The sequence below is a fragment of the Mustela putorius genome, unplaced genomic scaffold, assembly GCF_011764305.1.
Source record: "Mustela putorius furo isolate JIRA1106 unplaced genomic scaffold, ASM1176430v1.1 tig00000545_pilon_pilon_pilon, whole genome shotgun sequence".
NCBI classification, from domain to species: Eukaryota; Metazoa; Chordata; class Mammalia; order Carnivora; family Mustelidae; genus Mustela; species Mustela putorius.
The window spans coordinates 107,614-128,134 of record NW_025421410.1 but is presented as its reverse complement, the minus strand read 5'-3'; the positions used below and the strand labels follow the sequence as shown (position 1 = coordinate 128,134).

The 20,521-nt window shown below is 43.8% G+C and overlaps 1 protein-coding gene across 4 annotated transcripts in view; it reads left to right on the top strand.

Annotated features, from left to right (window-relative positions):
• The window catches only part of LOC123392382 (translation initiation factor IF-2-like), a 74,763-nt gene that overhangs the window by 20,340 nt on the left and 33,902 nt on the right, over window positions 1-20,521 (top strand). Inside the window, exon 2 of one of the 4 annotated variants that reach the window (XM_045081215.1) lies at window positions 6,433-6,818. The exons of the other annotated variants lie outside the window; for them this stretch is intronic. Within the exon in view, the coding sequence (XP_044937150.1) occupies window positions 6,433-6,580 (148 nt within the window). The 3' untranslated portion in view covers window positions 6,581-6,818. Of the gene's footprint in view, window positions 1-6,432; window positions 6,819-20,521 lie in introns of those variants that run through there. 4 annotated transcript variants of the gene reach the window in all.

The following is a 20,521-nucleotide window of genomic DNA, read 5'->3' as shown; positions in this document are numbered from 1 at the left end:
TGCTGTCCAGACAGGTGGCTCTTCACAGACCAGGGTCTCACGTGAGAGGAAACACTTCTTTTCCAAAGTTGAAGTCTGGTCTCACACATTATCCCTCTGTTTTTGAAAAGAAATGACATGAGGGGAGGTGGCCTGCCCCCCAAATAGATTCACTAGCCCATCTTTAGGGTGAAGAGAGGAAAAGAAACACATATTGAGAATAGATAGAGGTCCCATTCTTTTTTAAAAATGTTTTTTAAATTTATTTTTTATTTATTTTCAGCATAACAGTATTCATTGTTTTTGCACCACACCCAGTGCTCCATGCAGTCCTTGCCCTCTCTAATACCCACCACCTGGTATCCCGACCTCCCACCCTCAGATTGTTTTTCAGAGTCCATAGTCTCTCATGGTTCACTTCCCCTTCCAATATCCCCCAACTCCCTTCTCCTCTCCATCTCCCCATGTCCTCCATGCTATTTTTTTTGCTCCACAAATAAGTGAAACCATATTATAATTGACTCTCTCTGCTTGACTTATTTCACTCAGCATAATCTCTTCCAGTCCCGCCCATGTTGCTACAAAAGTTGGGTATTCGTCCTTTCTGATGGAGGCATAATACTCCACAATGTATATGGACCACATCTTTCTTATCCATTTGTACGTTGAAGGGCATCTTGGTTCTTTCCATGGTTTGTCGACTCTGGCCATTGCTGCTATAAACATTGGGGTACAGATGGCCCTTCTTTTCACGACATCTGCATCTTTGGGGTAAATACCCAGTAGTGCAATGGCAGGGTCATAGCGAAGCTCTATTTTTAATTTCTTGAGGAATCTCCACACTGTTCTCCAAAGAGGCTCCACCAACGTACCTTCCCACCAACATTGGAAGACGGTTCCCCTTTCTCCACATCCCCTCCAACACATGTTGTTTCCTGTCTTGCTTATTTTGGCCATTCTAACTGGTGTAAGGTGATATCTCAATGTGGTTTTAATTTGCATCACCCTGAGGGCTAGTGATGGTGAACATTTTTTTCATGTGTCTGATAGCCATTTGTATGGCTTCACTGGATAAGTGTCCGTTCATATCTTCTGCCCATTTTTTGATATGATTGTCTGTTGTGTGTGTGTTGAGTTTGAGGAGTTCTTTATAGATCCTGGATATCAACCTTTTGTCTGTACTGTCATTTGCAAATATCTTCTCTCATTCCGTGGGTTGCCTCTTTGTTTTCTTGAGTGTTTCCTTTGCTGTGCAGAAGCTTTTGATCTTGATGAAGTCCCAAAAGTTTATTTTCGCTTTTATTTCCTTTGCCTTTGGAGACATATCTTGAAAGAAGTTGCTATGGCTGATATGGAAGAGATTACTGCCTATGTTCTCCTCTAGGATTCTGATGGATTCCTGCCTCACGTTGAGGTCTTTTATCCATTTTGCGTTTATCTTTGTGTACAGTGTAAGAGAATGGTCGAATTTCATTCTTCTACATATAGCTGCCCAGTTTTCCCAGCACCATTTATAGAGGTCCCATTCTTGATTGAAAACACCATCCCTATCCATCTCTACCATCCTCAGTCACCAGACATTTCTAGAACAAAGTTTAACATGGGTCCCAGATGAAATCAAAAGCAGTGTTAACACCAATTCCGTTTTCCAGAGTCGTATTTCTCTATGCACAAATTAATCCAATTATGTCATTCTCTCAGCATCTATGTATTTGATCTGCTTTTTCTCTGTGTGTAGCTAAGGCTAAGTACTTTGTTATCTCTAGACCTTTGTGAACTCACTGACCAATTTCTTGGTCACTATGTGTGGGAAAAACAGGCTCTTCATGAGTAATTATGAGAAACAAATCACTGTATTTTCAACACAGCATTTCTGTACGAGTGGACGGGTGGAGGAAATAAATACAATGAATACTTTTCTAAATGATGTATTTTAAATACTCCCCAAAAGGTAGGGTTCAGTGTGTGTTCTGGCACATAGATGGGTAATACATGATCTTGTTCTGTTTACGAAAATGAGCAATGGAAAGGGAAGGAACCAGCCCCCAAATACATGAAACAAGGAAAACTTTTAGAACAAAACCAAGAGACATGGCATGGTTAAAATGAAGTAATTGCAATACATGGTTAAAAAAAAAAATTGCGTATATTCCAGGTGCCTAGTTATCCTGGGACTCTGAATGTCAGCTCAGGGCTTGACTCGGGTTCATGAGATCCAACCCCACGCGAGGCTTAGGCCTAAATGTGGGTGTGCTTGAAATCCTCTCTCTGCATCTCCCTGTGCCACGATTACACACACGCTCATGTGCGTGCCCCTGGTGTTTCTCTCTGCAAATCAATAACATCTTTCAAAAGAAGAAGATAAAATCCACACGGCACCAGTGCCCATTGTTGCTGATTTACTGCAACTTTCTAGACATAGTCAATCAAATAAGCTCTTCAGGAGACAGAAAAAATCGCATTAATATGGTTAGGGCCACATTTTCTCCATAGAATATCCAGGTAGTTGAACCAGTATGGAGGAAACAGGCAATGGTACACTGGTGCATTAAAAATGGAGAATTTTGGCCCCACTGTGATGGGAAACTTCTTAAACATATCAATAGATATGTACAGAAATAGGGAACAACTGGAAAACAAGTTCACACCTCTGCATGTCAAATAGGAGGAGAAAATGCAAAAGCATTAGAGTTTTGTACAAAACAGATAAATAAAAAACCATTTATGCATTCATGTTTGTATTCCTGGGGGGGGGGGGGTCCTTTGAGTAGGTATTCCCCCCAAAGGAATGGCATAAAACAATCACATTATTCTGATCATGGTCGTGGGGTTGGGAATTCAGTCAGGACACAGTGCTGTTGCTAGAAAATGAAAGGTTTCAAATATCCACACCCCGGGAGAACCTCATTAAGTGAACGTGGGGTCCATGAAGAGAGCAGCCCGAGGCCCAGCGCCAATCAATGTATGAGTGCTTTCCATTTCTCAAATCCACAGTCCAGAATCCACATTTTGCAGGCACTGGGTGCCTCCTGTGTTGGTGAAGAGATTCTTTGCAAATGCCCAGATCCTATTCTTTGATTGTTCCAACATCTATTTCCCAGTAGGGTGCCCAGAGGGCAAGCAAGGGGAGTCCAGGGTGCAGATGGAGTTGCTGAACCTCTCAGAACCTCTTTCTGATTCTATTTGAAATGAATGTCCATGTTGGACACCCTTCAGGGTAGCAAAAGTCATGAGGTTCTCCTTGGGTGTATCTACATCTGAGGTCATAGCCATTGGAGAGAAAGAACCCAAATCAACAACTGGTCAGAATGCATAGCCTGAACCTAGAAGAGGCCCACATACTCCTTTTGCATTTAAGTGGCTTATCTCTGCTCTTTCCACAGTCAATGAATCTTTCCACAGAAATCTTCCCTGAACTCCCACCTCAGGACTAAAATTAAGGATGCATATTAACACTGATCTTGTCTCATGGACGTTAAGCAGCCAACCAGGAAAAGGGGTTAACAAGGGCACCTGGTTGGCTCATTGGTTAAGCATCTGCCTTCAGCTCAGGTCATCATCCCTGGGTACTGGGATCCAGTCCTGTACCAGGCTACCTGCTCAGTGGGGAGCCTGCCGGTCCCAGTCCCACTCCCGTTGTGTTTTCTCTCTCTTTCTCTCTCTCTCTCTGTGTCTAAATAAATAAGATCTATTTAAAAAAGGGATTTAATGAGGGAAATAAGCAATACCACACAGAGGGGTCACTATAATTTTTAAAAAAGATTTTATTTATTTACTTGACAGACAGAGATCACAGTAGGCATATAGAGAGGCAGGCAGACAGAGAGAGAGAGAGAGAGAGAGAGGAGGAAGCAGGCTTCCCCTGAGCAGAAAGCCTGATGACGGGCCAAATCCCTGGGCCCTGGTATCATGACCTGAGCTGAAGGCAGAGGCCCAACCCACTGAGCCACCCAGGCACCCTGGCACTATGATTTTTTTGAAGCCTTCATTAATTTGTACTCTAGGCTACCCACATCCTTTAGCCTCAAAGAGTTAAGACACATGTTATTATTATCATTTCCCCCCACAAAGCTAACAACAATGACAAGATTGTGTTACATGTCTTGTGAGGGAAATCAAGAATCGAGACAGGTGCTTCCTCTGTGTAATAGAGATTCCCCCTGAGGTTTGTCATGGCACGGAGACCTTCCACAAGGGCACCAATCAAGAGCCTAGAGGAGTGGAGACGCAATGGTAGCAAGAGTGTATCGGTGGGTTCCCTTCCAAAGCATAGAAGTCTCACAAGAAACCAACCTGTAGCAAGAACAGGCTCTGTCGGGTGGCCCACTTGTGTCCAGAGCAGGACTCAAGCATCAGTCTTTATCAGGGACCTGCCAGGTCATTCTACTGTGCACTCAGGACTGAGGGGCATAGTCACATAGAATGCCTAAGATCAGATAATTCCTGCCATTCCTGGAGAACCAGCAGTGATATAATGATCTCTGAGTCCTTAGTGAGGAAGGGGGTGGTGGTGCGGGTAATGTCAGCATCCACAGGTTCACCCAGAGAATAGCTCTCACCTAGGGCTCCAGATCCTTGATCTTGGAAACCAACTCTCCCCACTGCCAGTTGAACCTGATTCCATTCTTCCAAGGCCACAGAGCACAGAGGACCCCCATGGGGATCTTTATGCAGCCATTGCTGCCATGGTGGTAGCAGATGTGTTCCTGTTTCAAGTACACGGGTGTGTCCTATTTGCTAACACCAACCACCACCAACTCTCCAAGTTGTCTTACAATTCCATCCAATTCTGACAGGAACCAGCCAGAAGAGCTTGCACAGTCGGTGACATCTCTCCACCTAGTGGCCAGCTGCGTTTACCATTGCTCCATTCACCAAAAGTTCCACGTGTCTGCCACAGTCACTCAAGAAATCAAATCCATCAGGACTTTCCATATTTGAGGAATAAAGGCAAAATAAGGGAGGAGAAACAGCAAAACACCTCAAATTTCACTGAGGGACTGCTAACAAGGATATTTAAAACAGTTATAATTCATGAAATGTTCATCCGACCTCCCCGTGTTTTGAATCTCAAATATATTTAAAATTCGCTTCATGGTTTTGATATGCCTATATTTTCATATTTCACTGTGCATCAAAACGTGGTAGGAATAAGGGATTTCTTCTTCTAGTCACCGATTGGCAATAAAATCAACATGAAGCCTCTATCTCATAGGATGGGAACGAAGCAGAGTAAAATGCCATCCCCCTTGGCTTGGTTCCCCAAATAGGTGGTATGGCCATCACCATGGCCTACATACTCTAAACACTTGAGCTAAAGTGAAAGACAATTTATACAGATATTAGTGAAGGGTGAGTATTGTTTAGTAAAACTGAGGTCTTAATCTTAAGAAAATAGGAGTCAAATTGAAATGGGAATTTTACCTCTGAGGGTGTGGTTTCCAGATGAAGGATGAATTTTTTCCAAATGGATATGGAGGAATACATAAGGAGAAATATTGATGAAGTCATATACACATGTCTGACTTTGTCTAAACAATGAGAAAAATTATAATGGCCACAGGCCATTCTTGAGATTTGTAACTACTCAACTTCAAATTTCTTGAAAGTGTAGCACCCTGTTCAATTTTGGGTGAACGTTGAATCCAAACATTTGTGGCCACCTTTCTTTCATCAGTAAGTCGCTTTTCTCCTAGAATTAAATTAAAAGGACTCAAATATAAGAGGCGATTGCTGCTATGGTAGAGTGTGAGAAGAACCCTTTAACAGAGATCCCTTCTTGATCAATCTCATTCCAGAACTGAATCACCTTCAGAGGGAGTGGAAGGCTGGAGAAGACTCTCATAGAGGACACATCCAAGATTGTGAAACTTTTTTTTATTTAACCCTCAGGGTTTCACAAAAGCAAATATGAGACCACAAGTCTGGGGAATGAAGTATTTTCCTAATACAATGAGTGTTTTGGAGGCCAGCTCAGTTCCAAACACAGGGTCTGCACCTAGAGACAATGGGTACACTCGGGCTCTCTGCTCTAGGAGTTGTGGGCAGGACTAGATTTTCAATACCCACACTGGAGAGAGGACCAAGTCTTTCTATTCCTTAACCAGATCATAGCTCAGACTGCTCTACGAGATGCTGCACTGAGTTTCCCCACTGACTGATTCCACCCCTCAGTGGCTGCTCTGGTTCTGAGTCACGGCCAGGTGGGACCAGTTCCCTGAGTTGGAGACTCTCGGGGGTTGGGTCCGGCAATGCTTGGCAGAAAATCTAATGTGTCCCACCCATGTCAGTTACAAATTTTCTAGCAGGCACATTATAGACGGTAAAAGGAAATAAGTCAAAATATTTATAATTGGAAAAATGGTATCCCCTCCACATGTATTTATGTTAATGAGAATTGTTTTAACGATCTCAGTAAGATAATATAACTCCTCTTCCTTCTTCCGGTTTCAGAATCCAGTGTGCATTTTACACTCAGAACACATCTCAACTCAGAGGAGCTGAACTCCAGGTGCTTGATGGCCATGGGTGGTCGGTGGCTACAGTATTGGACACCCACGATCTGTTTCTGTTTCAATTCACCAGCTCAGGTCAAGGCTGAATGACCCATCAAGCTTTTTATTCTCAATAGCATCTCAAATATCAGAAGTTCGGGGCCAAGAGTAACTCACTTGTTGCTATATTGTGTGTCATTTCCTAGTAGAGGGATGACATGTAGTAGCTACATAACATGTCTATGCAAGCAAAGAAGATTAAGAACCCAAGCCAGGTGGTGGGTATTAGGGAGGGCATGGATTGCATGAAGCAGTGAGTGTGGTACAAAAACAAGGAATACTGTTATGCTGAAAATAAAAATTTCAAAAAAAGTGTAAAAAAAGAAAAAAAAAAAAAAACCCAAGCACTCAAGGTCACTTATCATTAGGAAACTCCAGTCTACACGTTTTTCTGCAGAGAGTGGGTCTGGCTGAACATTTTAAAGAAGGAAGTAGATGTCTCATCTGCCTGGGTTATCTTAAGAAACCCATGCACCAAAAATGTGCTTCTGTCTGCCGCCATAAGAGCACCAATTTATGGCAGAAGGAGCCCCGTGGGGAAGGTTTGTTGTGTCTGTTCTGCTCTGTGGTCTGTCAGAAGAGTGAGATCAAGACAAGTGTTCAGCTGGGGGAGCTGGTGTCCAAGATCAGGGACCTGGAGGCCTGACAGGAACCATCCTCCACTTTAACTCAGGATGCGAAGTTCCAGGGTGAGGCCACTGTTTTGTCCTGGGTTCTGTGACACATGCCCAGGGACAAGAGGAAGGAATTGGCCCCTGTGAAGTGAGATGCTGAAACACAGCATCCTCTCAAACCTTACCGTGCAGAAACTTTGCTGCACAAGGAAAGCTTTAGCACTGCCCCAGGGGAAGGCAGGCAAGCTCCTCTCAATGCAAAGCTGCCACTGGGGAAATTCATGTAAGTAACTGCAGGAGGAAAAAGGCCAAGTCCCACCCTCTGGGCCCTGTGAGGAGCGGGAGGTCTGAAGACAGAGGCCAAGGGAGGGGACCCTGCCCCCCACCCCCCATGCAATACAACCCATTGTGACACCTGCTGTGGCACAGTAGACAGAGACCGAAACTGCCCCATTCCCTTGCTCATATTCCTTCTTCTCCCTAACACACCATCAAACCCTGCCTATGGCTTTCAGTTAAAAGACAATCGGTATAAAGACAACTAACAGGATGGGAGAAGATATTTGCAAACGCCATGTCAGATAAAGGGCTAGTATCCAAAATCTATAAAGAGCTTAGCAAACTGAACACCCAAGAACAACTGATCCAGTCAAGAAATGGGCAGAGGACACGAACAGGCATCACTGCAAGGAAGACATCCAGGTGGCCAACAGACCCATTAAAAATTGCTCCACCTCACTGGGCATCAGGGAAATACAAACCAAAAGCACAGTGAGATACTACCTCACACCAGTCAAAATGGCTAGAATTAACAAGTCAGTAATCGACAGATGCTGGCATTCAGGATTCAGACAAAGGTGAACCCTCCTACACTGTTGGTGGGAATACAAGCTGGTGCAGCCACTCTGGAAAATAATATGGAGGTTCCTCTAAAAGTTGTAAATAGAGCTACCCTATGACCCAGCAATGGCACTACTGGGTGTTTACCCTAAAGATATAAATGCAGTGATCCTAAGGGGAACGTGCACCCCAAGGTTTATAGCAGCAATGTGCATAACAGCCTAACCAGGGGAAGAACCTAGATGTCCATCAACAGATGAAAGGTTAAAAGAAGATGTGGTATATATATACAATGAAATAATATGCAGCCCTCAAAAGAAATAAAATCTTGCAGTTCGCAGTGACGTGGATAGAACTAGAGAGTATTATGTGGAGCGAAACAAGTCAATCAGAGAAATACAATTATCATATGATCTCCCTAATATGAGGAATTTGAGAGGCAAAGTGGAGGTTTAGAGAGTAGGGAAGGAAAAAAATGAAACAAGATGGGATCAGGAGGGAAAGAAAACTTAAGAGACTCTTAAGTCTCACAAAACAAACTGAGGGTCATGGCGGGCGGTGGGGTAATGGAGAGGGTGGTTGGATTATGGACATTGAGGAGTGTACGTGCTATGGTGAATCTGTGAAGTGTGTAAGCCTGATGATTCACATAACTCTACCCCTCTGGTGAATAATACATTATATGTTAATTTAAAAGAAATGGCAGGAGGACCTGGGTGGTTCGGATGGTTAAGCATCTGCCTTTGGCTCAGGTGGTGATCTCCAGGTCTTGGGATCGAGCCCCCTGTTGTACTTGGGAGTACAGCTCAGCAGGGAGTCTGCTTCTCTGTCCTTGGCCTCGCCCCCTGCTTGTGCTCTCTCTCTGTCCCTGTCTCTGTATCTTTCTCAAATGAATAAGTCAAAAGAAAATCTTGTAACAACTAATAAAATAATTAATTTTATGGCTTTAGTATATTCCAGCAATGTAATATGACAGAAGACATTGCTTCTGGTCATAGAAGTTATATTTGTTTTATTTACAAAAGTGGAAAGTGAAATGTACACAATTTCTTTTTTTAAAGATTGTATTGATGTGACAGAGAGAGAGAGCTCAAGCAGGGGGAACAGCAGGCAGAGGGAGAGAGAGAGCAGGATCCCTGCAGAGCCAGGAGCCCGACGATGGGTTTGCCATGGGTCTCAATCCCAGGACCCCGGGATCATGACCTGAGCTGAAGGCAGATGCATAACTGACTGAGATAGCCAGGTGTCCCTGAATTGTGCACAATTTCTAATCCTAACTCCTTAACATATTCCAAATGAGCACTGCACTCAATTTCCTTCACATTCTTGTGATTTGTTTGGTTATCCTGTATGTATGAAAATATATAGAACCTGAAATGATGAAATGGTGACATGAGGTGAGCCTGGCTGTCCATGGGTCTCCGCAGAGGCTGAGGGGCCCCCCGGGGACTCGGGCCTCTCCCAGCTGGGTTTGGATGCTATCTTGTTGTTGACTTGAGCCCGGGATACCATATGCCCTCAGGGACACATGGTGGGCCAGCTGCACCCCCAATTGGCATGGGAGGGACACCCCGAGCCTCTGTCCTCCTCCTTTCTTCAGGAGCCTGAGCTGGGCAACATCAAGCCCAACCCGTGTTATCTCCCCACATGGATTGGCTGAGCTGCTCCCTGTTCACCTTCAGAGGGCCATACCTGACTGGTGAACCCTCCAGGGACACGTTCCACAAAGAACACTATGTGACTTGCTCCTCCTGGAGTCAGGCACAGGGTGACCCCTTGGGTGTCTACAGCTTCCTCCGCCTAGCTTGGGAGCCAATGGGGAACTCAGCCTAGAAAACTCAGGGCTGGAGAAGGCGGGGTTTACTTTCCCAGGAAATGTTTGCATTACATCCTTCCCTTGTGGCACTGGCCTTGACCGTCATCCCCTCCTCCAAGGCCATGGGCAGAGGAGGCCACTGTATCCAGAATACACCAGCTGTCTCTACACCTTAAAGAACTGGAGAATCAACAACAAATTAAGCCAACTCCACACACAAGAAGGGAAATCATCAAGATTAGAGCAGAGATCAATGAGATAGAAACTAGAGATATAGTAGAACACATCAATGAACCCAGAAGTTGCTGTTTTGAAAGAATAAAATCGAGAAGCCATTGGCCAAACTAATCCAAAAGAAAAGACAGAAGGCCAAAATTAATAAAATTATGAATGTGAAGGGAGAGATCACAAATAACGCCAAGGAAATAGAAACAATCATCAGAAATTATTATCAACAGTTATATGCCAATACGTTAAGCAACCTAGATGAAATGGATGCACTCCTGGAAAACCATAAACTTCCAAAATTGAATCAGGAAGAAATTGACAACCTGAATAGACCAATACCTAGTAATGAGATTGAAGCAGTGATCAAAACCCTCCCCCAAAACAAGAGCCCAGGTCAGGACGGATTGCCTGGGGAGTTCCACCAAATTTACAAAGAAAAAATAACACCTATTCTCCTGAAGCTGTTTCAAAACATTAAAGCAGAAGAAAAACTTCAAGACTCTTTTTATTAAGCCAGCATTATAGTGATCCCCAAACGAGGCAAAGACCCCACCAAAAACGAGAATTTCAGACCAATATTCCTGATGAATATGGATGCGATGATTCTCAAGATCCTCGCTAATAGGATCTAATAGCACATTACAAAGATGATCCACCATGACCAGGTGGGATTCATCCCTGGGTTGCAAGGATGGTTCAACATTCCCAAATCAATGTGATAGAACAAATCAATGAGAAAAGAGAGAAGAACCACAAGGTCCTCTCAACCGATGCAGAAAAAGCATTTGACAAATTCTAGCATTCGTTCCTGATTAAAATGCTTCAAAGTATGGGGATAGAGGGAACATTCCTCAACTTGATAAAATCCATCTATGAGAAACCCATAGTGAATATCATCCTCAATGGGAAAAAGCTGACAGCCTTCCCTTTGAGATCAGGAACACAACAAGGATGCCCACTCTCACCACTCTTATTCAACATAGTATTAGAAGTCCTAGCAACAGCAATCAGACAACAGAGAGAAATAAAAGGTATTCAGATTGGCAATCAAGAAGTCAAACTCTCTCCCTTCGCAGGTGACATAATACTTTTTAAGAAAAACCCGAAGACTCCACTCCCAAACTACTAGATCTCATATAGCAATTCAGTTATGTGGCAGGATACAAAGTCAATGTACAGAAATCAGTGGCTTTCTTATACACTAAAAATGAAAACACAGAAAGGGAAGTTAGAGAATTGATTCCATTTACTATAGCACCAAGAACCATAAGATACTTGGGAATAAACGTAACCAAAGAGGTAAAGGATCTGTACTTGAGGAACTACGGAACACTCATGAAACAAATCAAAGAAGACACACAAAAAAATGGAAGACCATTCCATGCTCATGGATCGGAGGAATAGACATTGTTAAAATGTCTACAGTGCCAAGAGCAATGTATACTTTCAATGCCATTCTGAACAAAATTTTACTGGCATTATTCAAAGAGCTGGAGCAAAAGTGTTGAAGAGGATGTGGAGAAAGGGGAACCCTCTTCCACTGTTGGTGGGAGTGCAAGTTGGTGCAGCCTCTTTGGAGAACAGTGTGGAGATTCCTCAAGAAATTAAAAATAGAGCTTCCCTATGACCCTGCAATCGCCCTACTGGGTATTTACCCCAAAAATACAGATGTCGTGAAAAGAAGGGCCATCTGTACCCCATTCTTTATAGGAGCAATGGCCGCGGTCGCAAACTGTGGAAAGAACCAAGATGCCCTTCAATGGACGAATGGATAAGGAAGATGTGGTCCATATATGCTATGGGGTATTATGCCTCCATCAGAAAGGATGAATACCCAACTTTTGTAGCAACATGGACGGGACTGGAAGAGATTATGCTGAGTGAAATAAGTCAGGCAGAGAGAGTCAATTATCATACGGTTTCACTTATTTGTGGAGCATAACAAATAGCATGGAGGACAAGGGGAGATGGAGCAGAGAAGGGAGTTGAGGGAAATTGGAAGGGGAGAGGAACCATGAGAGACTATGGATTCTGAAAGACAATCTGAGGGTTTTGTAGGCCCGGGGGGTGAGAGGTTGGGGGAACCAGGTGGTGGGTATTAGAGAGGGCAAGGGTTGCATGGAGCACTGGGTGTGGTACAAAAACAATGAATACTGTTATGCTGAAAAGAAATTTAAAAAAAATTTAAGAAAGATATGTCTCCAAAGGCAAAGGAAACAAAATCAAAAATGAATTTGGAGGAAGTGGAGAGGCAACATGGGGTCTTAAGGGGGTAGGAGAAGAATAAATGAAACAAGATGGGATTGGGAGGGAGACAAACCATAAGTGACTCTTAATCTCACAAAAAAAAAAATGAGGGTTGCTTGGGGGAGGGTGGTTGGGAGAAGGGGGGTGGGGTTATGGACATTGGGGAGGGTATGTGCTATGGTGAGTGCTGTGAAGTGTGTAAACCTGGCAGTTCACAGACCTGTACCTCTGGGGATAAAAATATATGTTTATAAAAAATAAAAAATTAAAAAAATATATATATATTATATGTTTATAAAAAATAAAAATAAATATAAATATATATAGAAAAATTTAAAAAATGAATTTGGGGGACTTCATCAAAATGCAAAACTTCTTCACAGCAAAGGAAACAGTCGACAAAACAAAGAGGCAACCCAAAGAATGGGAGAAGATATTCACAAAGGATAGTACAGACAAAAGGCTGATATCCAGGATCTATAAAGAACTTCTCAAACTCATCACACACAAAACGGACAATCATATCAAAAAAATGGGCAGAAGGGGCGCCTGGGTGGCTCAGTGAGTTCAGCCTCTGCCTTTGGTTCAGGTCATGGTCTCAGGGTCCTGGGATAGAGTTCAGCATCGGGCTCTCTGCTTGGCGGGGAGCCTGCTTCCTCCTCTCTCTCTCTCTCTCTGCCTGCCTATCTGCCTGCTTGTGATTTCTCTGTCAAATAAATAAAATCTTTAAAAGAAAAAAAAGGGCAGAAGACATAAAGAGACACTTACCCAATGAAGACATACAAATGGCTATCAGACACATGAAAGAAGGTTCATTGTCACTGGCCATCAAGGAGATTCAAATTAAAACCACATTGAGATACCACCTTACACCAGTTAGAATGGCCAAAATTAACAAGACAGTAAACAACGTGTGTTGGAGAGGATGTGGAGAAAGGGGAACCCTCTTACACTGTTGGTTGAGCCTCTTTGGAGAACAGTGTGGAGATTCCTTAAGAAATTAAAAATAGAGCTTCCCTATGCCTGCAATTGCCCTACTGGGTATTTACTCAAAAGATACAGATGTAGTGAAAACAAGGACCATCTGTACCCCAAATGTTCATAGCAGCAATGGCCATGGTTGCCAAACTGTGGAAAGAAACAAGATGCCCTTCAATGGATGAATAGATAGGGAAGATGTGGTCCATATACACTATGGAGTATTATGCCTCCATCAGAAGGGATGAATGCCCAACTTTTGTACCAGCATGGATGGGAGTGAAAGAGACTATGCTGAGTGAAACAAGTCAAGCAGGGAGAGTCAATTATCATATGGTTTCACTCATTTGTGGAGCATAAGAAATAACATGGAGGACATGGGGAGATGGAGAGGAGAAGGGAGTTGGGGGAAATTGGAGGGGGAGAGGAACCATGAGAGACTATGGACTCTGAAAAACAATTTGAGGGTTTTGAAGGGGCGGGGGTGCGTGGTAGGAGGCTGGGGAAACCAGATGGTGGGTATTATAGAGGGCACGGATTGCGTGGAGCACTGGGTGTGGTGCAAAAACAATAAATACTGTTATGCCGGAAAGATATATATATATATATATGTATATACATATATATATATATATATATATATATATAAGAACTAAAAGAAAAAAAAAAAAAATACAGAGACCCAAAAAACCAAATCAATCTTGAAAAAGCAAAAGCAAAGCTGGAGACTTCAGAATTCTGGACTTCAAGTTTATTACTAAGCTATAGTCATCAAGACAGGATGGCACTGACACAAAAATAGACACCTAGATCAATGGAACAGAACAAAACTCAGAAATGACTCCACAAAAATATGGTAAACTAGTCTTTGACAAAGCTGGAAAGAATATCCAAAGGAAAAAAATAGTCTCTTCAATAAATGGTGTTAGGAAAACTAGACTGCAACATACAAAAGAATGAAAGTGGACCACTGTCTTACACCATACATAAAAGTACATTTTAAAAGGATGAAAGACCTAGGTGTGAGATAGGAAACTATCAAAATCCTAGAAGGGAACACAGCAATAACCTCTTTGACATTGACCATGGCAACTTCTTATAAGATATGTCAAAGGAAACAAAGGCAAAAATAAACTATTAGGACACCACCAAGATTAAAAGCTTTTGTATGGTAAACAATTACTAAACCTAAGAGGCAACCTGTGCAATGGGAGGAGATATTCACAATGATGTACCTGATAAAGGGTTAGTGTCCAAAATCTATAAAGAACATATCAAAGTCAATACTGCATTTTCAAAATGAGCAAAAGACCTAAACAAATATTTTTCTCAAAGAAGACTTTCAGATGGAGAACAGATACATGAAAAGATGCTCCACATCACTCATCATTGGGAATTATAAATAAAAAATACAATGAAATATCATCTCTCACACACACAAAAAAGCCTGTGCTTCATGGAGGAGTCATGATTCAAACGACTCCTCAGATCATACTTTGCCTCACTTGCTATATTGTGATTACTAAAATACTATCTTGACTTGTTTGCTTTCAAAGGCTAGAGAATAGCCAAGAGTCATTTTCATCTGGTAGGTCCACCAGCGACATGAGTGGCAATCCCTCTGTCACATACTGAGTTTCTCTGGGCCTGGCAATACAGCACCTCCCCTTCCCTTCATCCACCTAGGTGGGAAGCCAAGTGCCCACCCTAAGGCTCAGCCCCTGAAAACCTTGGAGCTCACTGTCTATCCGACAGGGTTTTTCTTTTCCTAAGACACAGAAACCACAGCTAACACAAGTGACGGGAAACCAACTTTCCACATGAGGAGGCCATTTCCTAATTTTGGCCGCATTTTCTGAAGCAAAATATGAGGCCCTAGTGAGTCAAAGTTGGACGGAAATCCCATGGAATCCACTGGAGGTCACTCCTCCTTGGTCCTTCTGCAGCTGGGTGTGACATGAGGTTGCACCAGGGGCCACCAGCCCCAGGTCTCCAGTTATAAGGGGGAAGATTCTACCTCAGCCTCCTTTAATCAAAAGGGTTTGGAATGAAAAGCAGGGCAGGAGGGAAATATTCTGTTTTGCTAATTATAACAAATGTACCGCAAGCAAGTAAGATGTTAATGGAGGAATCTGGGGGTGGGGGTGGGGGACCTGGGAACTTTCTGTATTATATGTTCAACTCTTACATTCATCTAAACCTCCTGTAATAAAATAATGCCCATTCATTTTTTAAAATCTGGAAACACTCTATCGGGCAGAGATGGCTTTCAGCCAAAGTTCAAAAATCAGTCAAGCAAAGAAAGACAATTATCATATGGCTTCACTGAGTTGTGGAAGAATAAGGAATAGTGCAGAGGACCATAGGGGGAGGGAGGGAAAAATGAATGGGAAAAAATCAGAGAGGAAGACAAGCCATGAGAGACTCTGGATTTCTTCAAAAAACTGAGGGTTACAGAAGGGTGAGGGAGGGGAGCAGAGGGGGTATCGGGGTGATGGGTATTAACGGGGACACATGTGGTGAGGAGCACTGGGTGTTCTATGCAAACAATGAGTCATTGAACACTGCATCAAAAACTAAACATGTACTCTATGGTGGGTAATTGAACATAAGAAAAACAAAGAATGTAGACAAAAGAGGAAAAAAAAACAATTAACGGTCCACACGTTGGCTAGAGATGTTGTTTACTGTTCAACAGGAGCCCATTCTGGAGTTGGAGTGTATCTTGATGTCTTGAGTTAGAGGTACTACTGATTAACTGGATCATCTACTCTTGCATACAGGAGAGAGGAATGTGGCTGAACATCTCATAGTATTGTCTTAACTATGGGTCACTGATTAAAACAGACTCATTATTCTGAAATGAACCTAAAGAGTGTGTTTCCACAGTACCTTCAAGTGGGTCATCCATAGGGGGCCTCCCGTTGTTTGGCCAGATGTGATGTTTCGCGAATCACTGCTTCAGGCCAGTTGATATTCTTCACCTCGGGTGAACATTTCTTCTTAATCCTTGAGGCAAGATCCTGGGAAATGCATCATAATAGAGAGAACTGTGGACATCTTGCTGGCAGAAGAACCCAGGGAAATGGGTGATAACCTATTCCTAGTTCAATCCTTTCATCCCATTATTCACCTGCTGCCTGCTCAGTAGAGCCTCCTGAATCCGAGTTGGACTTGTGGAGGTTTTGCAGTTGGGGGTGCACTAAGAACACCGGACAGATAGGACCTGTGGGCACATACCTTCATTTGACAGAGGCATTGGAGAAATGCAGCAATGGGCAGTATGCACGACTGATGGCCTGGGGTCCAACTCCATTCAGAAGCCAGCAGTATGCAGAATGTTACATAGACCCCTCTGGGTCTCATTTCCCTGAGATGTTGAAATGTGAATATGGCCTTCTTATCAGTATGATTTTATGAGGCCCAACACAATTAAACACAAGGAAAGCCTTAAGAAAAAGTAGATGACTGGTGTTTCCTAATTGCCCTAGTGTTCAATCCCTGAGTGACTGCAAGAAGTAGACACTTGGTAGTGGTTGAATCCAGAGAGGGGATTTGGACGGCTCCACAGCAGGGAGGAAGGAAGCTCCCTCTTAGCTTCACATGGGAATGATGTTTCACAGCTTGTGGACGATACCTGTGAGCATCTCTTGTAATCCCCAGGTGGACCCTATTGAGGTGTGAGGGGGGATGTGAGGGGGATAGGGGGGCTGTAAGCCATATTCTAGAGTGAGGGCCCTGAAATGTACAGAGATCAATTGACATGCCAGGAGTTACCATACAGATGAGGATGGGTCCAGGACAGGAATAGAGTTGGTTCCTTGGGGAGAGAGATCCCTCAACACGAGACACCTTCCTGGGCCACCTGAGATCATGCCCTGTCACCCACAACCAAGTCTCTTTCTTGGACACTCCTGCTGGAGGAGGTGCCTGAGCCAACAGAAAAGTCCACATGCTCACTCAGCCTCCCACCTCTAGGTTTCACCTCCTGACCCAAAACACAAAAGAGTTACCTTCAAGGGAAGCCTCTCTAAAGTGCCAGTGGAAAACCCACTGTGGCCATCCTCCCTCAGTGTTCACATGACCAGCTGTCTCACATGGAGCCTTCCTAGGGACCAGCTGACCACACTTAGTGGCCAGTGAGTGGTCTGCTCAACTGCTCAACTGCTGAGAACATGGGACATTCCAAATCAACTGTCATAGAATGGCTCTGCCAAGAATTAGTTTCCTTTTACTGACCAACCCTGGCTGACCAGTTACTGTGCACACACTGGGAAAATGGCCACCTGCATTGGTGCTTTGGTGGCTTAATGAATTAAAGCTGTGACCTTCAGTGTCTTACCGCTTGTTGATCTGAGCAAGTGTACAAAGAGTTTGGACTAAGGCCTAGCTGAGAGTGAACTGGGGCTGCACTGGCTCTGAGTGGGGAAATTTCCCACTCTTTCATAGCAAAGCGTCTCCCCAGATTATGTCTCTATGGACTTTCTCCTTCATTATTTCCTTAAAGGGCAGGGGACTTGTTCCATCTCCTCTTAGAAGGGCCCTTCCATACCCACAACCTGCAGATTCCCTCCCCAAAATACTCCCCAAGGGTCACCAGTCCTATTTTCCTATTTTCTCTTGCATTCAGGAAAACTCCATGCTTATGAGTTCCAAACTTTTGGAATTACCATGGCTCCACTTCAAATCTAAAAGTTTTGCTCAAACTATGGCCCAGACATCCAGAATCTTATTCAGAAACTCCACATGGTTGTGTCATGCCTCAGTCTTCACATTTCTAAAGCTGAATAAAAAGGCAAGGGAGCTTCTGAAAGTAGACCCTTGCTGGAGCAATCTTGTAAGTTGAAAGAGAGGGGGGATTGTGCATGTTCAGAGCTACCCAAGTCATGAAAACACCAGTGTGGGTGTGGGTAGTACCTGGGCCAGAGCCAGATTTTGCAGGGTTCCCTTAGAGCAGGGTGGGCCTAGTACCCCTGACTTAGCCCAGCTCCATGCCTGGGGAGTCAGCCACTATCTTTTGGGCAAAGATTCAAAGGCAGCATAGGAGTAGGGAAACATTGTACAGCCAGAAGGAAAGGCTTCAGGGATGCCCCAATTAGAGCCTCTTGGCATAAGGAAGCTGTAGCCGGTGGTCTAGAAGCATGGAATCCCATGTCTTTGTCAGGGCTATTGTATCCTCTGGGCCTTAGGTGCATATAGGGAAAAAAATCAGGCACAGTCTCAGTTACAAACCATGTCCTGGTCATTTGGGGACAATTGCTTTCTAGGCCGGATGGCCCAGATTGTGCTCTGATGCCTTCCATGGAGAAAACTGTAGATAATGGGTTGATTTCCTGGTCTACACACTTCAGGCAAGAGACCTATTTTTTTTTAAGATTTTATTAATTTATCGGAGAGATCACAAGTAGGCAGAGAGGCAGGCAGAGAGAGAGGGAAGCAGGCTCCCCATTGAGCAGAGAGCCTGATGCGGGGCTCGATCCCAGCATACTGAGTTCATAACCTGAGCCGAAGGCAGAGGCTTAACCCACTGAACCACCCAGGTGCCCCCAGAAACCTACTGTTATGTACAGTCATGGCACTGCCCGTTCGTGTCTTCCACGTGTCTGTCCCCATTTTGGGCCTTATCTCACTTGGGAGAGGTTGGCCCAGTTGAGAAGACCAGAGATCCCACACTTCACTGCTGGACATGGTCTAGTTATCTTCATAGGCAACTGTATTGGAAGATCTTCTTGACCATGCATGTGATGACGGAACATAGATGCTTGTAATAGACTCTGGCCAGAATGCAGTGGACCAGCACTATGACCACTATGAAGACAAACAAAACAAACAAAAGCATGTTAAGAGTCTATATAGGGTGCTTCCAAACAGGAGCTCCTATTGTTCAACCCAGTCCAAGACAACTAATCCCCTAAGCCATGAGGATCAACCTTAATGCCAAACAGCTTCTTCCTAAGGCCTTTCAGAGACTGTTCTACCTTTCTTACTTTATGGACCAAGCACAAAATGTATAAACAATAACACAAATACACCTGCCCCAGCACGATGGACAAAGACTTGAACCTGCCCCCTTTTCTTTGGTTGTAATCCTTCTTCTTCCTAACACGCCATCAAACCCTACCTATGGTTTACAGTGTGTCCCACCAGACAGCCTCTGTGAGGGGTCATGCTAAGCCCGACCCAGTAAATCCCCTGCTCAGTTCTCAACACACGTGAACCAAATATAAGCAAGGCCTTGCTGCTTGGCATAGGCAGAGCAGAAAAGAACAGGTCTGGGGGAAAGATAATTTTGTAAAAGTTAATATTGATTCATTTGAGAGAGAGAAAGATCACAGGCAGTGGGAGGGGCAGAGGCAGAGGGAGAAGAATGCTCACCAAAGGGCAGGGATCCAGATGTGTGGCTCAATCCCAGGACCCTGGGATGATGGCCTGAGCTGAAAACAGACACTTAACAGACTGAGCCACCCAGGCATCCCTGGGGAAAGAAGATCTTAAATAACAAAGCAAGAAAAGGTGACTACAAACATGCAGCCAATAGAGGTGACAGATCTTACTCTTATGTCATTAAAATAGGAAACATGAGGGCCATTTCCTTTTTTTAAAAAAAATTTATTTTTTATAAACATATATTTTTATCCCCAGGGGTACAGGGCTGTGAGTCACCAGGTTTACACACTTCACAGCACTCACCAAAGCACATACCCTCCCCAATGTCCATAATCCCACCCCCCTTCCCCCAACCCCCCTCCCCCCACCAAACCTCAGTTTGTTTTGTGAGATTAAGAGTCACTTTTGGTTTGTCTCCCTCTCAATCCCATCTTGTTTCATTGATTCTTCTCCCACCCACTTAAGCCCCCATGTTGCATCACCACTTCCTCATATCAGGGAGATCATATGATAGTTGTCTTTCTCTGCTTGACTTTTTTCGCTAAGCATGATATGCTCTAGTTCCATCCACGTTGTCGCAAATGGCAAGATTTCATTTCTTTTGATGGCTGCATAGTATATATACCACATCTTCTTGATCCATTCATCTGTTGATGGACATCTAGGTTCTTTCCATAGTTTGGCTATTGTGGACAATGCTGCTATAAACATTCACGTGCCCGTGCCCCTTTGGATCACTACATTTGTATGTTTAGGGTAAATACCCAGTAGTGCAATTGCGGGGTCATAGGGCAGTTCTATTTTCAACATTTTGAGGAACCTCCATGCTGTTTTCCAGAGTGGTTGCACCAGCTTGCATTCCCACCAACAGTGTAGGA